This window comes from Rhinoraja longicauda, chromosome 23, assembly GCF_053455715.1.
Source record: "Rhinoraja longicauda isolate Sanriku21f chromosome 23, sRhiLon1.1, whole genome shotgun sequence".
Classification (NCBI taxonomy): domain Eukaryota; kingdom Metazoa; phylum Chordata; class Chondrichthyes; order Rajiformes; family Arhynchobatidae; genus Rhinoraja; species Rhinoraja longicauda.
Genome location: NC_135975.1, coordinates 10,868,637 through 10,890,713, shown reverse-complemented (window position 1 = coordinate 10,890,713; position 22,077 = coordinate 10,868,637). Strand labels below are relative to the sequence as shown.

At 43.6% G+C, this 22,077-nt stretch overlaps 1 protein-coding gene across 1 annotated transcript in view; it reads right to left on the bottom strand.

Moving 5' to 3' along the window:
• LOC144604759 (protein tyrosine phosphatase domain-containing protein 1) overlaps positions 1-21,850 on the bottom strand; it is a 34,053-nt gene extending 12,203 nt beyond the window's left edge. Inside the window, exons 1-11 of the mRNA XM_078419390.1 lie at positions 21,672-21,850; positions 20,008-20,088; positions 19,554-19,672; positions 16,048-16,185; positions 11,757-12,373; positions 10,217-10,450; positions 8,990-9,133; positions 6,107-6,208; positions 4,948-5,028; positions 1,428-1,538; positions 259-357 (exon numbers count right to left, since the gene is read on the bottom strand). Of these exons, the coding sequence (XP_078275516.1) occupies positions 259-357; positions 1,428-1,538; positions 4,948-5,028; positions 6,107-6,208; positions 8,990-9,133; positions 10,217-10,450; positions 11,757-12,373; positions 16,048-16,185; positions 19,554-19,672; positions 20,008-20,088; positions 21,672-21,850 (1,905 nt within the window). The remainder of the gene's footprint in view (positions 1-258; positions 358-1,427; positions 1,539-4,947; positions 5,029-6,106; positions 6,209-8,989; positions 9,134-10,216; positions 10,451-11,756; positions 12,374-16,047; positions 16,186-19,553; positions 19,673-20,007; positions 20,089-21,671) is intronic.
• Positions 21,851-22,077: the final 227 nt, after the last annotated feature.

Genomic DNA, 22,077 nt, shown 5'->3' with positions numbered 1-22,077 from the left:
CTCTGCCAATGTCTTTCCTTATCTGTATCCAACCTGGGTATGGCTTCTACTTCGAGAAATTATCTGCCACATTTCAGTAAACCTTTATTTGTAACTGCCAACGTTTCCTCTGCCTCCACCTTGTGCTCTTAAATACCTGCAACATCCCCACTTTATTTGGCAGCAATTAAAGATTGTAAGAACCAGGGAAACCAGGAAATGTTGTTTTCACTTGTTCTTCCCATGGGAGGATAGCTTCACAACAGTTGTTGTCTTTACCATGCCCCGAGTGAAAAGGAAATGTGAGCGTTTTTCCCTGATAACTGTTTTCAGTTTCCGCGACAACGCAGCAAAATGCATCACGTTCTCTTCCCCACTCTGCAACAAAAAAAGCCAGTTAATACATGTATTTCGTAAAGAAGAAGACCTGTGGCTCACATTGAAGGGTTTTGGTAATGGGGCACGACTTATGACACAGCAAGCAAAAGGTCAAACAGTCATATAAAATACCTCAGGTAAAAGGTCAAAGACCATTGTGAAGGACAGGAAATGAAGAGTCAATGGGTCAGATTGAAGAATTCCAGGTGAGTTACAGAGAAAGAATGGTATTTATTCACAAAACGCTGGAGTAACTCAGCAGGTCAGGCAGCATCTCGGGAGAGAAGGAATGGGTGACGTTTCGGGTCGAGACCCTTCTCCAGAAAGAATGGTAAATCAGGTGATAGTTTGATTTTGCTAGATTTTGATTTTAAAACACCACAGATTGAAGGGGTAAGGCAAACCTGGAAAATATCAATACCTCCAAGATCTGTGGGACAATGAATTAGAGGACAAAATGCAATGTCTATTTTGACTCTAGAAGTCAAATGAGGATGCTGTGTTGCCAGAATATTCAGCATTAATAGAGAGAAAGATCAAACAAATGCGAGGGTATATTAGACAGGTTGACTATTCTAATTCTTTGTTTTAAGAAATAGCTTGATCACTGCCACTTCTGCTTACAGGAAAACATAACAATCAGTTTGCGGACAGCACCAGGATAAATCACTAGCTAGTCTGTTTTAGGCAGGTTGGTTGAGGGCAACATGTTCATTTCGGACAACAGACAGGATTCTATGGCTCTTCACCAAAATATTTGTGAATAAACCCAATTATAGACAAAAATGGGTCAACTGTGTTTATAGGCTTACATCTCTGAAGCTGCATTTGAAACCATGACTGAGAGAGCAATCATCAAGCCATAAGTGGAATCAAAAGTTCAAGCCTTGACAGTCATGGGCATTAGAGGAGCAGACAAGTGCATTCTGTATATGCACATGGACACATGTAACTCCCCAGTACATGGATGTGAATGAACGTGAGGAAAGATCACAGAGTTGAAATGTCAAGGCTTACCCCACTGGGCTCCAGGCCCCATCAGACCTGTGATGGTGATCAAAGGTTCCTACCTGAGTTAGTGCGTGGATCAACCGGTGAATTATGGCATCTTCCAATAAAGAGGGCAAACCAGTGAGTTTGCAGATGTAATCCAAGATGCCGTTTATTGTCCCATCCTGGCACTGAGAGACAAAAGAGAATGTGTTGGAAAAACATTGATGCAGAAATAATTTAAACCCATATTTCCAGAACTAGGTATAAAAACAATGGGCCCAAAAATGCATGATAAATTCCTCACAATTCCGATCTGTAACTATTGTTCCCAAGTATTTGCACATAGCCTACATAGGGTGCAACCTCAACTCTCCCCAGCCTCCACATGGTGAGGTAGTGAGATTGAGGGTGAAGTCATACAATTAGATGCCACACTCTGGACCAGAAACCAGCCAGGGTCAGCCTAGAAGACAACAAGTCAAAGCATACAAGCCTTAACCAGGCTAAAGGCATAGCTTAAACTAAAGAATAAGTCTTCAGCACTACAGTTGGAACATTGCCTTGGCCCACTACCTTTGTTGTATTTAGTGTATGCAGCCTCTTAATATCCTATTGAGTAAAATTTGCTGAAGACTGTTCCCTATGATGGTGGAGACACCGGAAGGAGCCTGTGGTGGATCATTCGCTCTGCTGAAGCTGGTTGCAAATGCTTCCATCTCAGCTTCTGCACACACGTGTGCTTCCGTCATCACAGGCCTGAGGGTCTTCATGGACGGTCCTGCTCATTATTACACCACCAGGATATGGCCTAGTTGACGAGTCTTCATCTGATCCGAAGGTTGTAAGATTTATTTGTTCCACACGTGGCGAACTGCATCTGTAATTTGGTATGTATTGAGTCATGTGTTGTTTCTTCACTGTGGATCTCCAGCTACTTAGAAAAGACATTGTGGGGGAAATATATAGGGTGATGCTGCATGGAAACAGGCCCTTGAGCCCAATTCTTCCATTTTCTATGTCACCCTAGTTGCCTAAACAAGCTAATCCCACTTGCTTTCACTTGGCCCACATCCCTCCAAACTCTTCCTATCCATGAACCTGTTGAAGTGTCTTTTCAATGCCACCATTGTACCCATCTCCACCACTTTCTCTGGAAGCTCATTCCATAACAGCACCACTCTCTGTGTGAAAAAAGTTACCCTCAGATCTCTTTTCAATCTTTCCCCTCTCACCTCAAGCTGTAGACTCCCCTAAACTGGAAAGAAGACTGCGGTTATTCACATTATCTATGCCCCTCATGATTTTATAAATTCCTATGTTCTCCCTCAGCCTCCTACACTCCAGGGATGCACTCTATCCAGACTCTCTTTTTAACTCAGACGGTGACATCATTCATAAGTCTTTTTTGCACTCTTTCCAATTTAATAACATCGGTCCTATAGCAGGGTGAGCAGAAATGTAGCAAGTATTTCAAACGTGGCTTTGTCAACATCTTATAAAGCTTTAACATGATGTCCCAACTCCTGTACTCAACATTCAGATTGATGAAGCCAAGCGTGCCAAATATCTTGTTCATCACCCTGTTCACTTTTGTCTCCAACTTCATTTAATAATGTACCAGCATCCCTTGGTCTCTCTATTCTACAAGGCTCCCCCAGAGCCACACTATTCATTGTGTAAAGTCCTGCCCTGGTTTGCCTTACCAATATGCAATACCATGTATTAGTCTGAATTAAATTCCATCTGACATTACTCAGCCAATTGGCTCAATTGAAAAAAATATCCCATTGTAATCGTAGATGACCTTCTTCATTCACCATCATGCCATCAAATTTAGCGACATCCACAGACTTACTAACCATGCCACCTACATTCACATCCAATTTGTTAATATTAATCATGAATAACAGTGGATCACCACTGATTACCACTTGCTGCAGGCCTGCAGTCTGAAAAACAACCACCCTCTACCTCCACCCTCTGTTTCCGACCTTCAAGCCAATTTTGTATCCAATTGGCTGGCTTGTCCTGGAAACCATGTGATCTAACTTTATAGATCAGCCTAACATATGGTACCTTGTAATAGTATGTTACTTTTGCTAATTCCATGTAGATAACAACTAACGTACTGACTTTATCAATCAAATGTTGAGGTTATAAATTGTGGTGGATACAATGCCTCTGCTTTGATGCTCACACAACCTTGAAAATGCCCAGCTTGAATGGATGTTTGTTTCTTTCTGTTTCTTTTTGTTTGATTGTGTGTGTTATTGCTTATTTTTATTGCTCTTTTATTGCTTTTAGTGCTCTTGTTGTTGGACTGTGGGTAATCTTTCATTTCACTGCACATTTATGTGTGTGTGACAAATAAACTTGACTTGACTTGTTCAGTCTGTCCGAGATCCATTCCACTTAGCACAGGGGTAGTACCATATTATATGATCAAGAGTGTCCTCTAAAGGTAAATGGAATTTGGCCTGGTGCTCTCAGGAACATTGCAAACATAATCAATAAATTAGGGAGAATAAGTACATTTTCCCCTAAAATTGATTCTATAAGCACCCGCCAGAGACCAGGTCCAGTAGTGGGACTTAGAGACCTTGCCAGCTGTGGTGATGGTCATCGTAGCCTTCCCTTCAAATAACACTCTCTGCCTCTGCACGCTCAGTGCTACTTCCAAGTTATGGTCAATGTAAAGAAATATTAATGAATCAACCCAGGGAGAGTGACAGTCATTGTGATTTCCTGATATTTCTCACACTGGACATGAGAATATGAAATTTTGTGTGGTCCAGAGTAAATGTTGAGGACATCCAGGGCCAGCCAACCTAACAAAATTCCAATGTCTCATCACCACGGATGGGTCTGTCCCAGTGGTTCGAAAAGGCATTGCCAGAGATACCAAACACTGGGTAAAAGAACCCAGGGTTTTTATGAGAATCCCATAGTTCCATGGTCACCGTTACTCATGCAAGCTTTTTATTCCAGATTCAGTCAATGTACCAAATTCAAATTCCTTGGTACTGTGGTGAGAATTAAACCTGTGTCTCCAAATTGTTAGTCCAGGCTTCTGGCCGACTATATTGGAATCATAACTGTTCTGCAACCAGAATTGTCTTCATTGAATCTCAGTGGAGAAATCAATCGACTATCCTTCCTACCTAACCTGCCTGTTGCTTATGCTGTCACAGTTATCGGAAGGGGGTTGGGGAGAAACCAACAAACATCCCCAAACATTCAAGAGAGAGCTGGATAGAGCTCTTAAGGATAGCGGAGTGAGGGGGTATGGGGAGAAGGCAGGAACGGGGTACTGATTGAGAGTGATCAGCCATGATCGCATTGAATGGCGGTGCTGGCTCGAAGGGCTGAATGGCCTACTCCTGCACCTATTGTCTATTGTCTATTGTCTATTGTCCCATGTCACACTGTAGCCTCACACTGCAATCCATGGGACTAGGATGGGAGCTGTGTGATCCCATCCTATGCAGTGTCTGGGGTTCAAATAATCTTAGGCAAGTTAACTTCATGGTCAATAAATGTCATGTGCACAAAGTCAGCACCACGAGGTGCGTTAACCCAATTTTAAGAAGCACCCACCTTCTCCAAGCCCACAAGGTTATGCTTTTCTGTTGGTTTTGCCAACAGTATCACTACATCCTCTGATTTCAACACCGGCTCCTGCAGAGGGAATAAAGATGATTTAATTGCCAGCAAATGCATAGCCTGAACCAAACATATCTATTTACTAAAACTCTCGTTTGTTACCTTGTTTGTGACTGAACTTCAGCCAAAACGGTACAAGATAGCACGACAATTTTAGGACCACCTTACTCGCCATTGTGACTTTAGTGATAATGCAAGTAGTTTTATTGAAATCGGAGTTATATTTTTTAAGTTATTCACATTTTAAAGTTTAAAAGGAGGGGAGGGGAGAAGGAGGGAGGGAGGGGGAATGGGGGAGTGGGGGAGAAGGGAGAGGGGAGGGGGGTTGAGGAGAGAGGGGATGGGGGAGGACAGGGTGCTGCACCAATGCAGGAGAGGTTTGGGCCCAACAGGTCCACTTGGTCTAGTACTTCTCTATAATTCTCCCTCCCTTTGACACAAATTTTTTCCCTCCTATGCACATAGTTCAAAGCTATGTGCAGGTTCACCAGATTAAATCTTCACAGAACCAAACGGAAATTTCAAGAAGTGATGATGCCCACAAAACTATGTAGCTTCCTCCTAGCATAGGCCGCCCGGTTATAATGTTTTGTAACACTAGACAAGAAACATTGCGGCCTGCACTAATGACCCAGAAAACAAGAACTCAAATTCCACCATTTGTTCTTTGAGAACTCGAGTTCAATTTCAAATAAAATTTCAGGAAATAGAAAAATCAGTAAACATTTGCTGACTGCTGTAAAATCAATAGACACACCCATGTTTGCTCAAGAAAGGAAACTGCTGCCATTACTGGGTCTGGACCTTCATGTGACTCCAGACTCCACCCCCACAGCTGCCCCTGAACCATATTTGGAGGCAGGCCAAGACCAGCACCACTTCTTAAACCAGGTAAAAATGGTCAATAAATGCCAGCACTTTTCATCAAGGGAAACATTAAAATGAAATATGGGATTTTCTTCTCGACCATCGAGTGTAAAATTTAGGGAAAATGTACACATTGTAGAAGCGATATGTAAAATCCAGAGCAACGTTGACATGTTGCAGTCATATTGGAGTTCTGAGTTGTCTTTTACTTAAATAGATGAATGACCTTGAGATGTTCAAGCCAGCACCACATCAGCGCACTGAGAATCCGGGGGTCTTCCTCTGCACCTAGTCGGCCCCAAGCCCCTTCATTCTCATTTAGATCCACCTTGAAGAGAAAGAGAAAGAACAGACACACTAAATCTCTACCTGACAAGATGGCTGGAAGGAATTCAGAGAGAGGCAGAAGGAAAGTCTGAAACAGAAATAATGATACAAAGAGAGGCATTCAGACCAGTAGAGAACAAATGGAAAGTGAGACAGAAGGATTGGCAGAATGAGTTTTCCAGTTCTGATGAATAGTTTTTGACCTGAAACATTAATTCTGTGTTTCTTTGCAAAGATGCTGCTTGACCTGCTGAGTGTTTCCAACACTCTATTTTCATTAGCAGAATGTGGGGGACAGAATTCAACCCAGAAAGAGAGAATGACTGAGAAATGCCCATCGGGAGGGAAGGAGGGAGGAAGGGAGGAAGGGAGGAAGGGAGGGAGGGAGGGAGGGAGGGAGGGAGGGAGGGAGGGAGGGAGGGAGGGAGGGAGGGAGGGAGGGAGGGAGGGAGGGAGGGAGGGAGAAGGTGCATGTGAGAGGGGGGGGACTGTGGGGAGAGAAAAATACGAAAGACAGAAAGAGAAAAAATAAGTAGTTTTGGTGTAATTAACACTGTAAAGTGAAAATTGGAGCGGCAAATCTGTGGTCAAAACAATGAAGTAAATGAGCAAACATTGCTTTTTAAGGAGCAGGTTGAGGGTTGGATATTGGGTGATATTAGAGTCGGGAGTCGGGAGTCGGGAGTCGGGGGTCGGGGGTCGGAGATCGGGGTGGGGGTGGGGGTAAGCGAAACTGTTCTACTCTTTTCAACAACTGACATTGAATCTTTTATACCCATGAGATAGCAAATATGACTCAGTTTAATATTACATGTAAAATATGACACCTCCCACAACCATTGGATGAGATGAATGTCCTGCAGACATGCGTATCAAAACACAGATGGTGATGGACAATTAAACAACCAACAGGAGGGATAACTCCAAGGTCATCGTTAACGATGACCAGCTTAATCTTATTGATTAAGCTAAAGCAGTCTCCACATTGGCAGTAAAAAGCATTTGGTTGATGATTCATCTTGGTTTCCTCCTGAGATCACTGCCAATACAGAAATCATTCTTTGGACGGTCAGAATTGGGGATGTTCACTGGTATTATTTCATTCATAACTTACCAGCAATTGAAGCATTCCATGCCTGCAGACAGAAACAACATTCAGGCGTGGTATGTAACATTTGCACTTCAAAACTGCCGGGATATTCAACAACATTCCTATCGCCATGTCCCCCACCAGTATCCTCAGGATCACCATTGGAACACCACCACCTGCAGGTTCTCTACCAAGTCACGCACCATCCTGATCAAGAAATATATACCATCAGCATTTCATCATCGCTGGTGCCAAATCATGGGCAGCAATGTTGGAGAACTTTCATCATAAGGACTGCTGTTGTTCCAGAAAGCAGCTCACTGTCACCTTCACAGGGAAACTTGGGGATGGGCAAGAACCACTTTACCAGTGATCCTCACATCCTGATATGTAAATGCATTTAAAAGGTTCGGCACTCCCTCAGGACTATCTTTTCAAATCTCTTGAGACATGACTTTAATGAATTCCAGAGTCTTCTATCTGTCCCAGGGGCTAGAATCCTTCAGTGATCATGCTTGTAAAGGGAAATGCATGGTCCAAAGATGTAAAATGCAGAGTGTAGCTGCAAAGCTTTGCTTCTGCAGCTCAAACAAAGGCTAGGAAGTGCTTTACTGGGTATGTTTACAAGGACAAGGTTTGATGTTTGGGAGGTGTGCGGCCAAGTGTGCAGCCTCTCTATCTCAACTACTCCCACCGCGATTTTCAGGCAATTTAAAATGTCCTCATTGGCTTATAGTGAACATTGGAGTGGCCAGTAGAGGGCACTCTCCCCAGGGAAAGGCTTTAGTTTTGAGGGGAAGAAGTATAAAATGTCCATCATCCTGGCCTGGTCTACACCCTTAAAAAAAGTGATCCTTGTTTGAAAAAGAAAGATTTACTTATGTGGTACCTTTCACAGATCTTTCAGGGCATCCAAAGGGATTTTACGTCCAATGAGGTGCTTTTGAAGCATGGTCATTGCTGAAATGACCTCCATTCTGTCTTCACCAGTTATTCATCAAATGTACTGAGCAATGGGTCAGCTGCATTCGTTGATGGTCTGCATCGGTTAATATTGGTACTGAAATTCTTGGGGCCCCTTCATCCGTAGCCCTAATCTCTATGAGTACAAATACAACCACGTTTCCCTTCCAATGTATGCTTTACATATCTGTTACAATGAACAATACTGGAGTTGTGTGCTAATCACACCAATCAAGCAATCTTTATCAGCCCAATACAGAGCAGGTGGGGAGGAATTTATTTCAACAAAATGCTGGAGTAACTCAGCAGGTCAGGCAGCATCTCAGGAGAGAAGGAATGGGCGATGTTTCGGGTCGAGACCCTTCTTCAGACTGATGTCAGGGGGAGCGGGACAAAGGAAGGATATAGGTGGAGACAGGAAGATAGAGGGAGAACTGGGAAGGGGGAGGGGAAGAGAGGGACAGAGGAACTATCTAAAGTTGGAGAAGTCAATGTTCGTACCGCTGGGCTGCAAGCTGCCCAAGCGAAATATGTGAAATATAAGCGAAAGCTCTACCGACCAAGTCCTGGAGCCAAAGTCACTTAATACTCCAGAGCTGCTAAAATAAGAAACCTAATGTCTCAAATTACTCATTCACTAGATTCTAAAATATTATTTTCTAAAAAAAACTGGTTTTCCTTTAAACGAATGAACAATTCCAGAGCTGAGATCATCCAACAGTTCATTACCTGCCAAAGGTGGACTTTGGACAATAAGTCATTGTCTATCTCTGGTCCCTCTGACATTGCCTTGGCAACCATTTCCAGAAGAGACCCATAACCATCTGTTTTTTTGACACGTTCTTTAACTGAGACATTTCCATAGACTTTACCCTAAAGAATAAAACTAAAAGTAAAAAGCAGGCACTAAATGTTACATGTTACAGTATATTCAACAGAATTGTAAGCAGTATTTGGAATCCAACATTGGAACTAAAATGGACCTGATAATATGGGATCGTGTCCCCCTTGCCCCTTCCCTTGTGACCTCCCAATCTATCACTCTGCCACTTCTTTGAACGTTATCTGGAGCATACATTGAAACAGACATGGGCTTGATCCTTAATCAACGGAAACATCCTAAAGGTGCATTTTCCCCACTCCCCTAGACAAAATTTATCTCCTATCTATCATTCCTAAAACAATTATCGGGTCATTTGTTTTACTGTTGTCAGTGAACAAATAGGTGATGTAATTTGCAGTATTTTGAAATGTAAGAAATTGGCTGGTTGAGGGGCATTCCACATTTCTATTTAAAGGCAAATACTTATATTATATTTTGATCAAAGATGAATCGGAAATATACAAAATTTACCAGTGTCGATTAAACATATTTATCCATTGACTGCAAGAGTCCAGGATTGATCTCAGGTCTATGCTGTGTTTGTTGAATATAAATGACCAACAAAAGGGACTACAAAGAGGATTGGAATTCCTCGTGAGGTGGAGAGATATTGTCCAATGTCCACAGCTGCAAAGGATGCAACTTGTGGTACCATCACACATTTTGTTATGTTCTTTATAACCTCAGGTTATCCCAATATCCATTTCAGCCAATGACATACTTTAGAATGGCAATCCAACACAAACGGCAATGCAATAACAGAACGGATAATTTTTTTTAAATTATATTATTTTGGGCAAAAATTTTTTGAAGAGGGTACCACGAAAAACGTATTTGAAACAATTCTGTGGGCCTTTTGCATCCACCTTAGATGGGTTAGCAACTTATGAGTTTTGCCGCTCGTACTGAGTAACCTCAGCTGGAGATAGATGGCCTCAATGAGGAGGTATTGAAATAACTGGCAAATGTGGCATCTTTCGGAAAGGCATTTGAAGTGGGGAGGGGAGATGCAGGCTGCCATGTTACACAGCGTGGGAATCAGTCTGACCACTACACCTGGATTCAGTCCTTACCTTCTTGTCAGTTGTGAGTGCCAGGCTACCGGGGTTCAAGAGAGAGTTTGCTCGTCGAGGGAGGATGAGTTGTGCTGCCTGGTCAGTCTGTGTCTGGCTCCTGTCCCCAGCAAAGTAGCTCCTCCCTTCACAGCTGATGGCGTATCTCAACGGATTGTTTGGCCCACTGAAGAACTGTTCCGAAGTGTCCGTTTGATTTTGACCCACCGATATAGTCCATTGACCAAGGAGATCCTTAAAGTAGAATTTACGCCACTTTAGTCACTCACTGCGGTAGCACTGTGATGCTGGGAAAATTCAACCATCTGCACCATTCATATCTCTGCTAACGTCAAACTAAATCACCACAGAAGCTGCACCACAGAATCTGCACACTTCCAGCTATTGGAACTGGTCACTGCTAACCTCAACAAAAATGACTCCGAAAATCTACAATGCATGTCACTGCACTAGAGGAAAATGGAATGAAAATGAAAATTATCAAAAAGCAGAATGCAAAAGATGCTGGGAACCTTAAATGATCTTTTGAGAGACGTTTCAATTTCTATAGACAATAGACAATAGACAATAGGTGCAGGAGTAGGCCATTCGGCCCTTCGAGCCAGCACCTCCATTCAATGTGATCATGGCTGATCATTCTCAGTCAGTACCCCGTTCCTGCCTTCTCCCCATACCCACTGACTCCGCTATCCTTTCTCTTACAACAGACCCTGTCTGACCTACTGAGTATCTCCAGAATTTTATGAAAATGCTGGAAATGTTGAGTGGGTTAGGCAGAATCTGTTGTGAGAGAAATAGAAAAGTCTCTCAAAAGATAATTGACCTGAAATGTTAACTCTGCTTCTCTCTCCACATTACCTTGTCTGTTGAGGATTTTAACCATTTCCTGTTGTTGCTTTTCGTCATTATTACTGCAACTCCTGTGTACTCTATCCAGAGATGGACTCTGCCCTCCCATTTATCCCATTGCACAGGCCATGTGTACTTAACTCGATCACAGACTCAACCTAAACATTTAATTTTCTTCCTCAGCCCCAACCAATCTATTGTGACTGGCTATCACAATTAAATTGTCTTCCACAGCCCATATACATCCACATTTTCTCTCCAACACTCATTCAATTAGTCTCCTGCCTTAGCCTATGTACCTTAACATGTCTGAGAAAGAGTTTCGACCTGAAAAGTCACCCATTCCTTCTCTCCAGACATGCTGCCTGTCCCGCTGAGTTGCTCCAGCATTTTGTGTCTATGTTCAGTTTAAACTAGCACCTGCAGTTCCTTCCTATACTGAACATGTACTCGACTATATTCAGTGTTCCCCTCAGTCTAATCCTAGTCTGCACTTACTCTGAGGTATGGCCCACTTTTAACTCCCCATCGAATGTTTGCACATTTTACTGTCCTACAAGTGCCATCTGAACCCATGGATCAGGTCCCAGCTTGTAACTCACTCTCTAACTGTGTCCCAGACCCATTCCTTGCAGCTCAGTACAGACCCTGCTTGCTGATGCTGACCAAGCTGTGCCATATCCCAGTTTACCTGTGCTCGACGCCTCCAAGAGGGTGTGGAGAGATTGGAGTCACTGAGGGATCGTGATAACCTGGCAAATTTGCTGGATTGAATCTGGGGATGGAATCCATCTGAGGAAGCGCCCGGTTTAAATGAACCAGTTGTGCCCAAGGGAGGTCTCAGCACATTGTCGGGATCCACATGTCCGTGGTTTGCCAGGTGAGACTCTGGCAAGGAAATGAAGGCAGTGATGGTCTCTCTGATGACTAGAGTCATGATACGGTTGTTTGTCTCCTTTTGCTTCTCCACCTGCACTGCTGCACCATCCTGCTTATCGAATGCTATCTGCAGAAGCCTCTTGCAGACGTAGTCCACTATTTTGGGCACATACTTGAGATGCCGTGCCTCGTAACCATGAAGGAGGTGCTGCTGGCGGTAAAGATGCTGCTGCAGGGTGATGGGCTGAGCATGCAAGCTCGCATTTGTGATGATTGTTCTTTGAGCATCTACAAACTGGGCAAAATCAAAAACCAGGTCAATTTGAGTGCGGGTCTGGATGGAGAAGGGACGCTTGATCCGGATAAACTGGACGGCTTCACTGGGGCTGACCCTTGTGGCATAGATCAGGTAACATGCAATCAGAACCCCTGCCGAAGAGCAACAGAACAGACAGTTAACATTTTCCTTGATTCAGATGGGAAAATACTAATGAATACTTTTTATTATTTAGAATGCTCAGTGCTGCTAGGATTTAAACAAGAAAAAAAACATTTATCTAGTGCCTTTAATCTTACAAGATGAGTTCACCATTGCACGGGAGCTTTACAATAGACAATAGACAATAGGTGCAGGAGTAGGCCATTCGGCCCTTCGAGCCAGCACCACCATTCAATGTGATCATGGCTTATCAAAGAAATATTAACACCAAGCCACATAAAGCAATGAAATGGTGTGTCTGATAGTTATAGGGAAGGATCCATCTAAAAGCCATGCCTTTAATTACTAGCATCAAGACAACAGCTCTTATCAAAAAGCAGAATACAAAAGATGCTGGGAACCTTAAATGATCTTTTGAGAGACTTTTCTATTTCTCTCACAACAAATCCTGTCTGACCCACTGAGTATTTCCAGCATTTTATGAATGGATCTGTCGTGATAGAAATAGAAAAGTCTCTCAAATCTTGGCAACCTAGATCTTGGCAACCTGTAATGGTGTAAAAGGAACCAGGAATGAGGAGTGGAACATGAGAAATTGATTTTCTTCACAACTGGTGAAAGGCCACAAAACATTTCTGTATATTTCTTCTATTTGCGTTTATCCAGTGCTGAGTTAAATGCTGCCTGGGTGAACAAAATGAGTGTCAGTTCTTATCTGGGTGGAAATTGTCCTGAATTTAATCATATAAATTTATCTAATTGCTCACATCTTCAAAAGGCAGAGATTTGTTCAATATTAACTTGCATTGTACTGTGCTGAGTCCTTCTGAGTAATGTTACTTTGAATTGAAATGTCATAGTGAATCATATAAAACTTCAGTAACACCTCGGTGAGAGGGAGGATCGCGTGCAGGCTTGGAGTCCAGACTGTAGGAGGGATGTTGAGGCAACAGAGGCTTGTGTGCACATGGGAGGAGTAAGAAGAAATTAAAGTTTCTGAAAGGATTGGATAGGCTAGATGCAGGAAAAATGTTCCCGATGTTGGGGGAGTCCAGAACCAGGGGTCACAGTTTAAGAATAAGGAGTGGGCCATTTAGGACTAAGATGAGGAAAAACCTCTTCACCCAGAGAGTTGTGAATCTGTGGAATTCTCTGCTACAGAAGGCAGTGGAGGCTGGATGTTTCTTGAAAACATTCACTGGATGTTTTCAAGAGAGAGTTAGATTTAGCTCTTAGGGCTGAAGGAATCAAGGGATTATGGGGAAAAAGCAGGAACGGGGTACTGATTTTAGATGAACAGCCATGATCATATTGAATGACGGCGCTGGCTCAAAGGGCCGAAGGGCCTATTCCTGCACCTATTTTTCTATGTTTCTATATTTCTATGTTTCTAATTGCTCAAAGAATGAGAGATATTTCTGTTAAGACTGAGAGGAATTTGAAGCAAAATGATAGACCTGTATAAAATTATAAAGCATGCATCAGGGTTATGGTCATTTCCTGTGGTTGAATGCTGTGGAAGAGGAAACTAACGCATGGGATTAAATGCAGAATGCATAAGGTTCAGTATGAAAATAAGGAGAATTATAATTTCATTCCGGACAGAGGTTAGTGAGATTGTGAATTCGCCAGTGAAGTCAGTGGCAGCAGGCCCCAGGCAGAGTAATCCATGTTGACAACCATTGACCAGGTGTATGTGTGGTGTGTGAGGGGGAATGGAGAGTCTGGTGCAAGTGGGGGTGCAAGATGTCTCAATAACATATAGGGAGGCTCAGGGCAAGCCAGCGTGCCTGTGTGTACCCATACGATGTGTGTATTCAGTCTGACCAAATTGAAAATATTACGCAGACTCATCATTAGCCATTAACATTTCTCCTCGTCTCTACAGATTTGCTACCAATGATTTTAATCTCTGGCATCTGGTTACAAATGTATTAGCTACAGAGAATAGATTTTCTCTATTTAACAAACATTGCACTGAATGGCTTGATTACGTATTATAATTTCAAGGTATTTATTCACAAAATGCTGGAGTAACTCAGCAGGTCAGGCAGCATCTCAGGAGAGAAGGAATCTGTGACCTTTCGGGTCGAGACCCTTCTTCAGTCTGAAGAAGGGTCTCGACCCGAAACATCGCCCATTCCTTCTCTCCTGAGATGCTGCCTGACCTGCTGAGTTACTCCAGCATTTTGTGAATAAATACCTTCGATTTGTACCAGCATCTGTAGTTATTTTCTTACACCACATATTATAATTTCAATGTAATGTATGAACCACAGATTCTTTACCTTCATCGAACATTAGACTAACAAATCTATGATCATCCAATTCATCCTTATGCCTCAGTGCCTCTCTGTCTAACAACCTGAGGTTGAGGGGAGGCCTGATAGAAGTATATATAAAGTTATGGAGGCATCAATAGGATAGACAGTCAGAACTATTTCCCCAGGGTGGAAATGTCAAAGACGAGAGGGCATAGCTTTAAGATAGAGAGACAAAGTTTAAAGGTAATGTTCAAGTAAGTTATTTTTACACAAAGGGTGGTGGGTGCTAGGAATATGTTGCCAGGGGTAGTGGTGACGGCAGATAAGCTGGTGGCATTTAAGAGGTTTTTAGACAGGTACAAGGATAAACAGACAATGGAAGGATATGTGCAGTCAATTGAGATTCATTTATTTTAGCATCAAGTTCAGCACAGACATTGTGGGCCGAAGGGCCTGTTATCATGCTGTACTTCTCTACGTTCTATGTTCTTTCATTAACTGAGTCACCAGAGCCCAGTGACTGATTTGCCATCTTTGCTCGGTGTTTCAGAACACATTAAAGCAGCAGGTAGAAGCAGGGTTATTCAGCGTTTGCATCACACGGGGCTGACAGGACCTGCACTGTGAAATTTGATCGACTTGCATTTTCAGTGACCATAGAAATAAAATCACCAAATCTGTTGATTCTGTTATGCAGAGCAAGTGAACCTATAACACCTTGTTGGTAATATATCAAAGGGCATGGACTCGTCAATGCGATTAGATGCTAACATTTTTATTTGGCTGTTGCATCCCCAAGGTACCCCTTAGCAAAGGTTCCTTCTGCAATAACATTTCCAGTTTGAGTACAACAAGGTTGTGCAGACAGATGATGCCATACAAGCCACTGATAACGTTAAAGAATAAGCAGTGACTATGACATTGGGATAATGCTTGGACAGACCATTCAGTATTTTACATCAGCAGAAGAGGGCCAAATATTAATATCACTTCAAATGCTGGCACTTCCAGCAGTTTAGCACTCCCTGCACACTGCACAGTAGAGTCTCAGCCCAGATTTTTGTGCTCAGGTTGCTGGAAGTTGAATTCACAGATGAGAATGATACCAACTGAGTTAGAATTGATGCAAGGAAAATAGAATAGGGTTTCCATATCTGTGTGCAGATAAACAAAAGCAAACCATTCAGCCCTTGAATCAATTCCTCATCTGCATCACAGCTCATCTATATCTCAGCTCATTCCAACCACTATTGCTGCACATCTCCCCATGGCCTTGCTCAATAGGAGTCCACAGACACTATGCTCAATTTCCCTCCTCCGGTACCCACAGTCTTTTGTTTTGAAAGAACTAGCTGCATGTCTCCCATGACCTTATTAGAGGAATAGTTCTGCTGACCGACCTGTTCTCCCGAGTCCTGCGTGGCAGTGTATAGCCACCCTGCCCTCCTGCACTGCGAACGATATCACTTTCACCACATCCAGCAAACGCACCAGCGTAGAGACTCCAAAATCTGTCATTCCAAAGTTAAAAAAGTAAACTGCAAAGGGGAAAAGAGAGTATAAATTAACGGCCTACTAATTGGGAATTGCTAATTCCTTCCACGATCCAGCGGCTGGATGTCAGGCTCCTAACACAGTGATTATCCTTGCAGCACTCAGTTAATGAAGTGGGGTTTGGCTCTGCCATAGTGCCACAATACCCACTTGAACAGCAGCAGCCCAGCTCTTAGCCTCCATCATATGGGGCCTCACACACTGCTGCTCAGATCCCCATGGTAACTCATCCCATCAGCAGCCAAAATCACTCATGCACCTGTCTAATATAGGCCAGCCTAACCATGAACACATTAACAAACACAGTGGCTGGCACGGTGGCGCAGTGGTAGAGTTGCAGTCCTATATCGCCAGAGACCCGAGTTTGATCCTGACTACTGGTGCTATCTATACGGAGTTTGTACGTTCTCCCCCTGATTTCATAGGTTTTCGCTGGATACTCTGGTTTCCTCCCACACTCCAAAGATGTAGGACACGTCAGCATGAACTTGATGGGCTGAAGGGCCTGTTTCCATGCCGCACCTTCAAACATGTCCAAAGTCAAGACAAGCAAACAATTTTTATATGACATCATACACTTAGTCACAGTTCAGTGATAGCACATTCACAAACTCCCAGTCACAAGGGGCTGTATGGTGGCACAGCGGTAGAGTTGTTCCCTTACAGCGTCAGAGACCCAGGTTCAATCCTGACTACAGGTGCTGTGTGTAATGAGTTTGTCCGTTCTCCCCGTGACCCGCCTGGGCTTTCTTCGGCTCCTCCCACACTCTAAAGATGTACAAGTTTGTAGGTTAATTGGTTTGGTAAAATGGTAAATTGTCCCTCGTGTGTGTCGGATAGTGATCGCTGATCGACGTGGACTCAGTGGGCCGAAGGGCCTGTTTCTGGGCTGTGTCTCTAAACTAAACTAAACCACAACCAATATCACCAAAAAGAAATGAACCGATCATGTGGAATTGATGTACGTACAATTGATGTAGAATTGATGGTTGGTGCAGATTCAAGGGGCTGAAAGGCCTGTTTCCATGCTGCAACATTCTATGACTACTTATCTCATTATTGCTTGTGATATTTTGATGCATATTACATGTATAATTTCAGTACATTAAATACTTTGAGATATCTCTTGCAGATTTGATGAGATTCTGTCAGGGGCCTGTATCATTTTTTCTCTCTCTCTTTATCTTTCTCACTTTTTTTCTCTTTATCTTTTTGCTTCTCTATTACTTTCTCCCCTTTTCTTTTTTTTTTCCAGAACTGAACTGAACAGCCCGGAAACCCGATAAGATTCAGATGCAGCGGCAATATAGCAGCAAATTCAGAGTAATTTAATCTGGGAGGCCTCTTCCAATAAACCACTGAATTGTCTTGATATTCTATACACAGCGCAAAATTAAAATAATCATTTATAAAACATGAGTTTTACAGTCCTTGTAATTAGTGTCAACCAGAATCTCCAGGCACCAGCCTGACCTCAGTCCCCAACTCCCATACATGTGGCAAAGTGATAGCTAGCTTTGTGCATTCAATCCCTCAGACATGGTACCATTCTGCTGAGCCAGGTGTAAATAGAAACGGAGATTCTTAATTACAGGCAGGGACGTCACACGTCATCCATTCACTGCAGACAGCACAACCTGTTTGCTGTGTGACACAAGTAACGTTGAGAATTGGAACTTCTTTTTAAGATCAGCAAATTGAACACTTCCCAATCCAACTATCCAGCACCAACAGTGATTACAGCGCAGGTTAGATGCAATGGGCCAGAAATTATTCAACACTCCCTCTGTGACTCCAGTATGATTTTAATCAGGCAATGCAATGTTGCCCATTTGGTACAGTCATCCAACTGGGGTGTCCATGGCCCATATCTGAAACAGGTAGTAGGTGCCTGTCATTTGTGTGGAATGGGCCTAATCCATCACGAGACTGGAGTTGAAGGCATTGGAAATCTCAGGCTTACTTATTCCAGCCCAGGAATTGCGCTGCAGTGATCATTTCCATGCCACAAACTATTTACACTCTCTTCATCAAAAACTTGGACAATATAATCCATTAAAGTAAAAATTGCACATACTGGAATTCTGCCATCTGCAACTGAATGGTCCCCTCATCAGCCAGAGGGCGGTCCTGACCTCCCATCTACCAGATTCGATACCTTTGAACCTTCGGATCTCAATGTTGTATCTTGCACTACATTTTGTACCATTGACCATTTATCTGCGCTCTATGGATGGCTTGATTGTATTCATGTATAGTCTTTTCTTTGACTTGATAGCATGCAAACAAAAGCTTTTCATTGTACCTCGGTATTCGTGACAATAATATTGAACTAAACTAAACTAAAAAAAACATACAACGCTGAAAAAGCTCAACAGGTTAGGCAGCATCATAGATTTTATTCCAATATGATGCATCCCTGCAAGGTCTCAACAACTAAACTTCAGGAGATTGTTGATTTAGCACTGGTGATAAATAGATGTGTTGTGTTCTACATCCTCAGGGCTTTGCTTCACAAGCAATGAATGAATTACTGGTGAACCACAGTCACAGTTGTAATGTAGGCAAAAAATACACCAATTGGTGTGGAAGCGTAAGATGGATGGCCAAAGATATCTGCTGAGGGTGGGGAACATTGGCCGGCTCTCAGGAGTGGTTTGCTTTTCTCCCAAATAACGCCTGGGATCTGCTGCCCTCACCTAAATGTGCAGGTAGGGCTCACTTTAATCTCATCGAAAAGGCACTATTTCCAACATCTCGGTACCACACTAATGGTTTAGGCCCAGGTTGTATAATCAGATCTCTGGTAAGAGGCTGAAATGAAGGCTTCACTCAAAGGTGAGAATGCTTTCAACTGAATCAAGCTTACATTAAAGATGCTTCTGAACCTGAGTTGAAGCCCAAGTTCAAGAAATGGGCTGTGGCTAAATGCATTTCCCCTCCAGTTCTCAAAGGGGAATTAAAGTGAATCTGACATTCCCTGCATTAAATCCAAACTAAAATTAAAAGAAGTGAAAGTTTTCTACCAGAATATTTTTTGTTTTGTATAATCATGCAGGATAAAGCCCTTGTTGCTGTGTGGAGCTGCAGTATGCAATATCCCAGATCTCAAGGTTACTGGCTTGGTTACCAAAAGGGAGTCTCACCAGAAATGAGGGTGGGTTGGAGAGTCTGGGTCCAGGGTCCGTGGGTACTAATCAAACCAGGACTGGCTTCATGATCCATGTAAGCAGTTTCAGGGCTAATATATGCTAATCAATGTGCTAATCATCATTATATCTGTCCCCACCTGAAAGTTAGTAACAACAATTTCCAGATTCAGAGGCCTGAAAGCGTGTGTAGTAAAACTTACTATCATTCGCCATGAAGATTTCAGGTAAATATGAAAACCCACTCTTTAACTCCAAGGGGTCTCCACAATGATTATGCTCTCCAGGTACCTGCAGATTTATCACAGACTTGATATGTAACCTGTGGGAAGAAAGGAAACAATTTTGGTTCCTATAGTCTGTAGCTAATTGGAATCACATCTTTGTGACAGGGAGGCCACAATTTACTTTAGGCCCTTAAAACAGGAAAATGACCCAAGGATATTGTCACCGGGAACAATGAGACTAGAATTGTCATTCACAGTCCAAAGACTTGGGTCACAAGGAGCAATTAAAGGGAAAGCAATGGGATTTTGGGAAGGGTAACTAGAGGGTGGGCTAGGTTCCCGAGGGGCCAGGAACTGGGTGTGAAGTAAATGGCAGAGGGTAAGGAGATGGAGATGGAACATGCACAGCCCTCCATTTGTTAACACCTACCCTTTGAACTGGTTGATGATGCTGAACTTCTCAATGAGGTGTGTGGATGGTCTTGCCATAGCTAGGATCTTATCAGTAATCCTGTGGGGGGAGGGAGAGAGAGAGAGGGAGAGAGAGAGAGGGAGAGAGAGAGAGGGAGAGAGAGAGAGGGAGAGAGAGAGAGGGAGAGAGAGAGAGGGAGAGAGAGAGAGGGAGAGAGAGAGAGGGAGAGAGAGAGAGGGAGAGAGAGAGAGGGAGAGGGAGAGAGGGAGAGGGAGAGAGGGAGAGAGAGAGAGGGGGAGAGAGAGAGGGGGAGAGAGAGAGAGGGGGAGAGAGAGAGAGGGAGAGAGAGAGAAGGGGAGAGAGAGAGGGGGAGAGAGAGAGGGGGAGAGAGAGAGGGGGAGAGAGAGAGGGGGAGAGAGAGAGGGGGAGAGAGAGAGGGGGAGAGAGAGAGGGGGAGAGTGAGAGGGGGAGAGAGAGAGGGAGAGGGAGAGGGGGAGAGGGAGAGGGGGAGAGGGAGAGGGGGAGAGGGGAGAGGGAGAGGGGGAGAGGGAGAGGGGGAGAGGGAGAGGGGGAGAGGGAGAGGGGGAGAGGGAGAGGGGGAGAGGGAGAGGGGGAGAGGGAGAGGGGGAGAGGGAGAGGGGGAGAGGGAGAGGGGGAGGGAGGGAGGGAGAGAGAGGGAGAGAGAGAGAGGGAGAGAGAGAGGGAGAGAGAGAGAGGGAGAGAGAGAGAGGGAGAGAGAGAGAGAGATTAACAATTTTTATTTTATTATCATCCATTCTTAGAATGTGACTCTCCTCTGACTCAGTCTGAAGGCTCTTGACCCAAAATGTCACCCATTCCTTCTATCCAGAGATCTGCCTGCCCGCTGAATTACTCCAGCATTTTGTGTCTATCTTAGCATGTGACTGTCAAGTTCAGCACTAATTTCCCTGGATGAGGAGCCACCTTCTTGAACCACTGCAGTCCACATGATAAAGGTGCTCCCACATTTATAAACCACGCTGGGGTTATTGTCCTTTGTGCAGTGGTTGTGGAGTTGAGGAATGCAGAGCCAGATCTATCTTATTTGTTTGTTTGGGCAGTGGAAATTTGGAGGTAAAGTGGAGATTTAATAGATTTGCTTAAAATAATAAATGGTTTTGATAAAGAAGGAACACCTGTTCCCACAGAGCCAGTCATGAGGACAGACAGTAAACTGCCGCAAAAAGCAGAACTGATCTGAGCAAACAAAATGTAGCAGTTTGTTGGAATTTGGAATATATACCTTAACAAAAGCATATTCAAAGCAACTTTCAAAATGGAATTGGATGTTTGAATGAACCTATTCATAGAGCTACAGGGAACGAGCAAAAGGATTGCTCTCAAAGAGTTGGCATGGGCCTATCTGGCAAATGGCTGCTTTCTCTCATTCCATGAGCATATTGACAAAGAACCCATCCCTTTAATGGTTCCCTTTTTTTACCCCCACATTTTGATTATTCCCTGCACTTACCAAGCACATTTATGCAACTGTATTTCTTTTGCCACATAATAAAACAATCACTCTCAATGCACACTTACACTTAGCACCTTTCTCTGGAAGGCTAATGCCAAGCTGGGATCCTTCTGGTCACTTCCTACTTTCAGCTCACTTGCTATCTGACCGATGCTTGTGGGGATATACTTTCCTGTGATTGACCTACCATGCTGAGAACACACCCCGGATTGCTTGTTGTTGCAAGGTCCAGTCACCAGGTCCCTCGTATCGACATTCCTTCCCTCCACACACCAGCGAGCAGATCAAATGGGGCGGCACTGCCTTGATAAGATTCTCTCGAGCTGGGGAGTAAGTGGGGCGTGGGATGGGGATTTGCAGGGTCATGCCAGGATGAAAGTGGAAAGTTCCAAACAGTTCTAAACTAGAATGAGCAGACGAAGGAGGACATTCAGAATTAGAGATGCACAGGTGGAAGATAGGACACTGGTGATGCGTAGCAACAGCTTGACACCAGAAGTGTAAATAGATAAGTTTTCAATCAACTATTAGCCAAGGGAAAAGAGAAGAGATGAGGAGCCACGAGGGTCCATGAGGAGAGTTGAGGAGAAGGG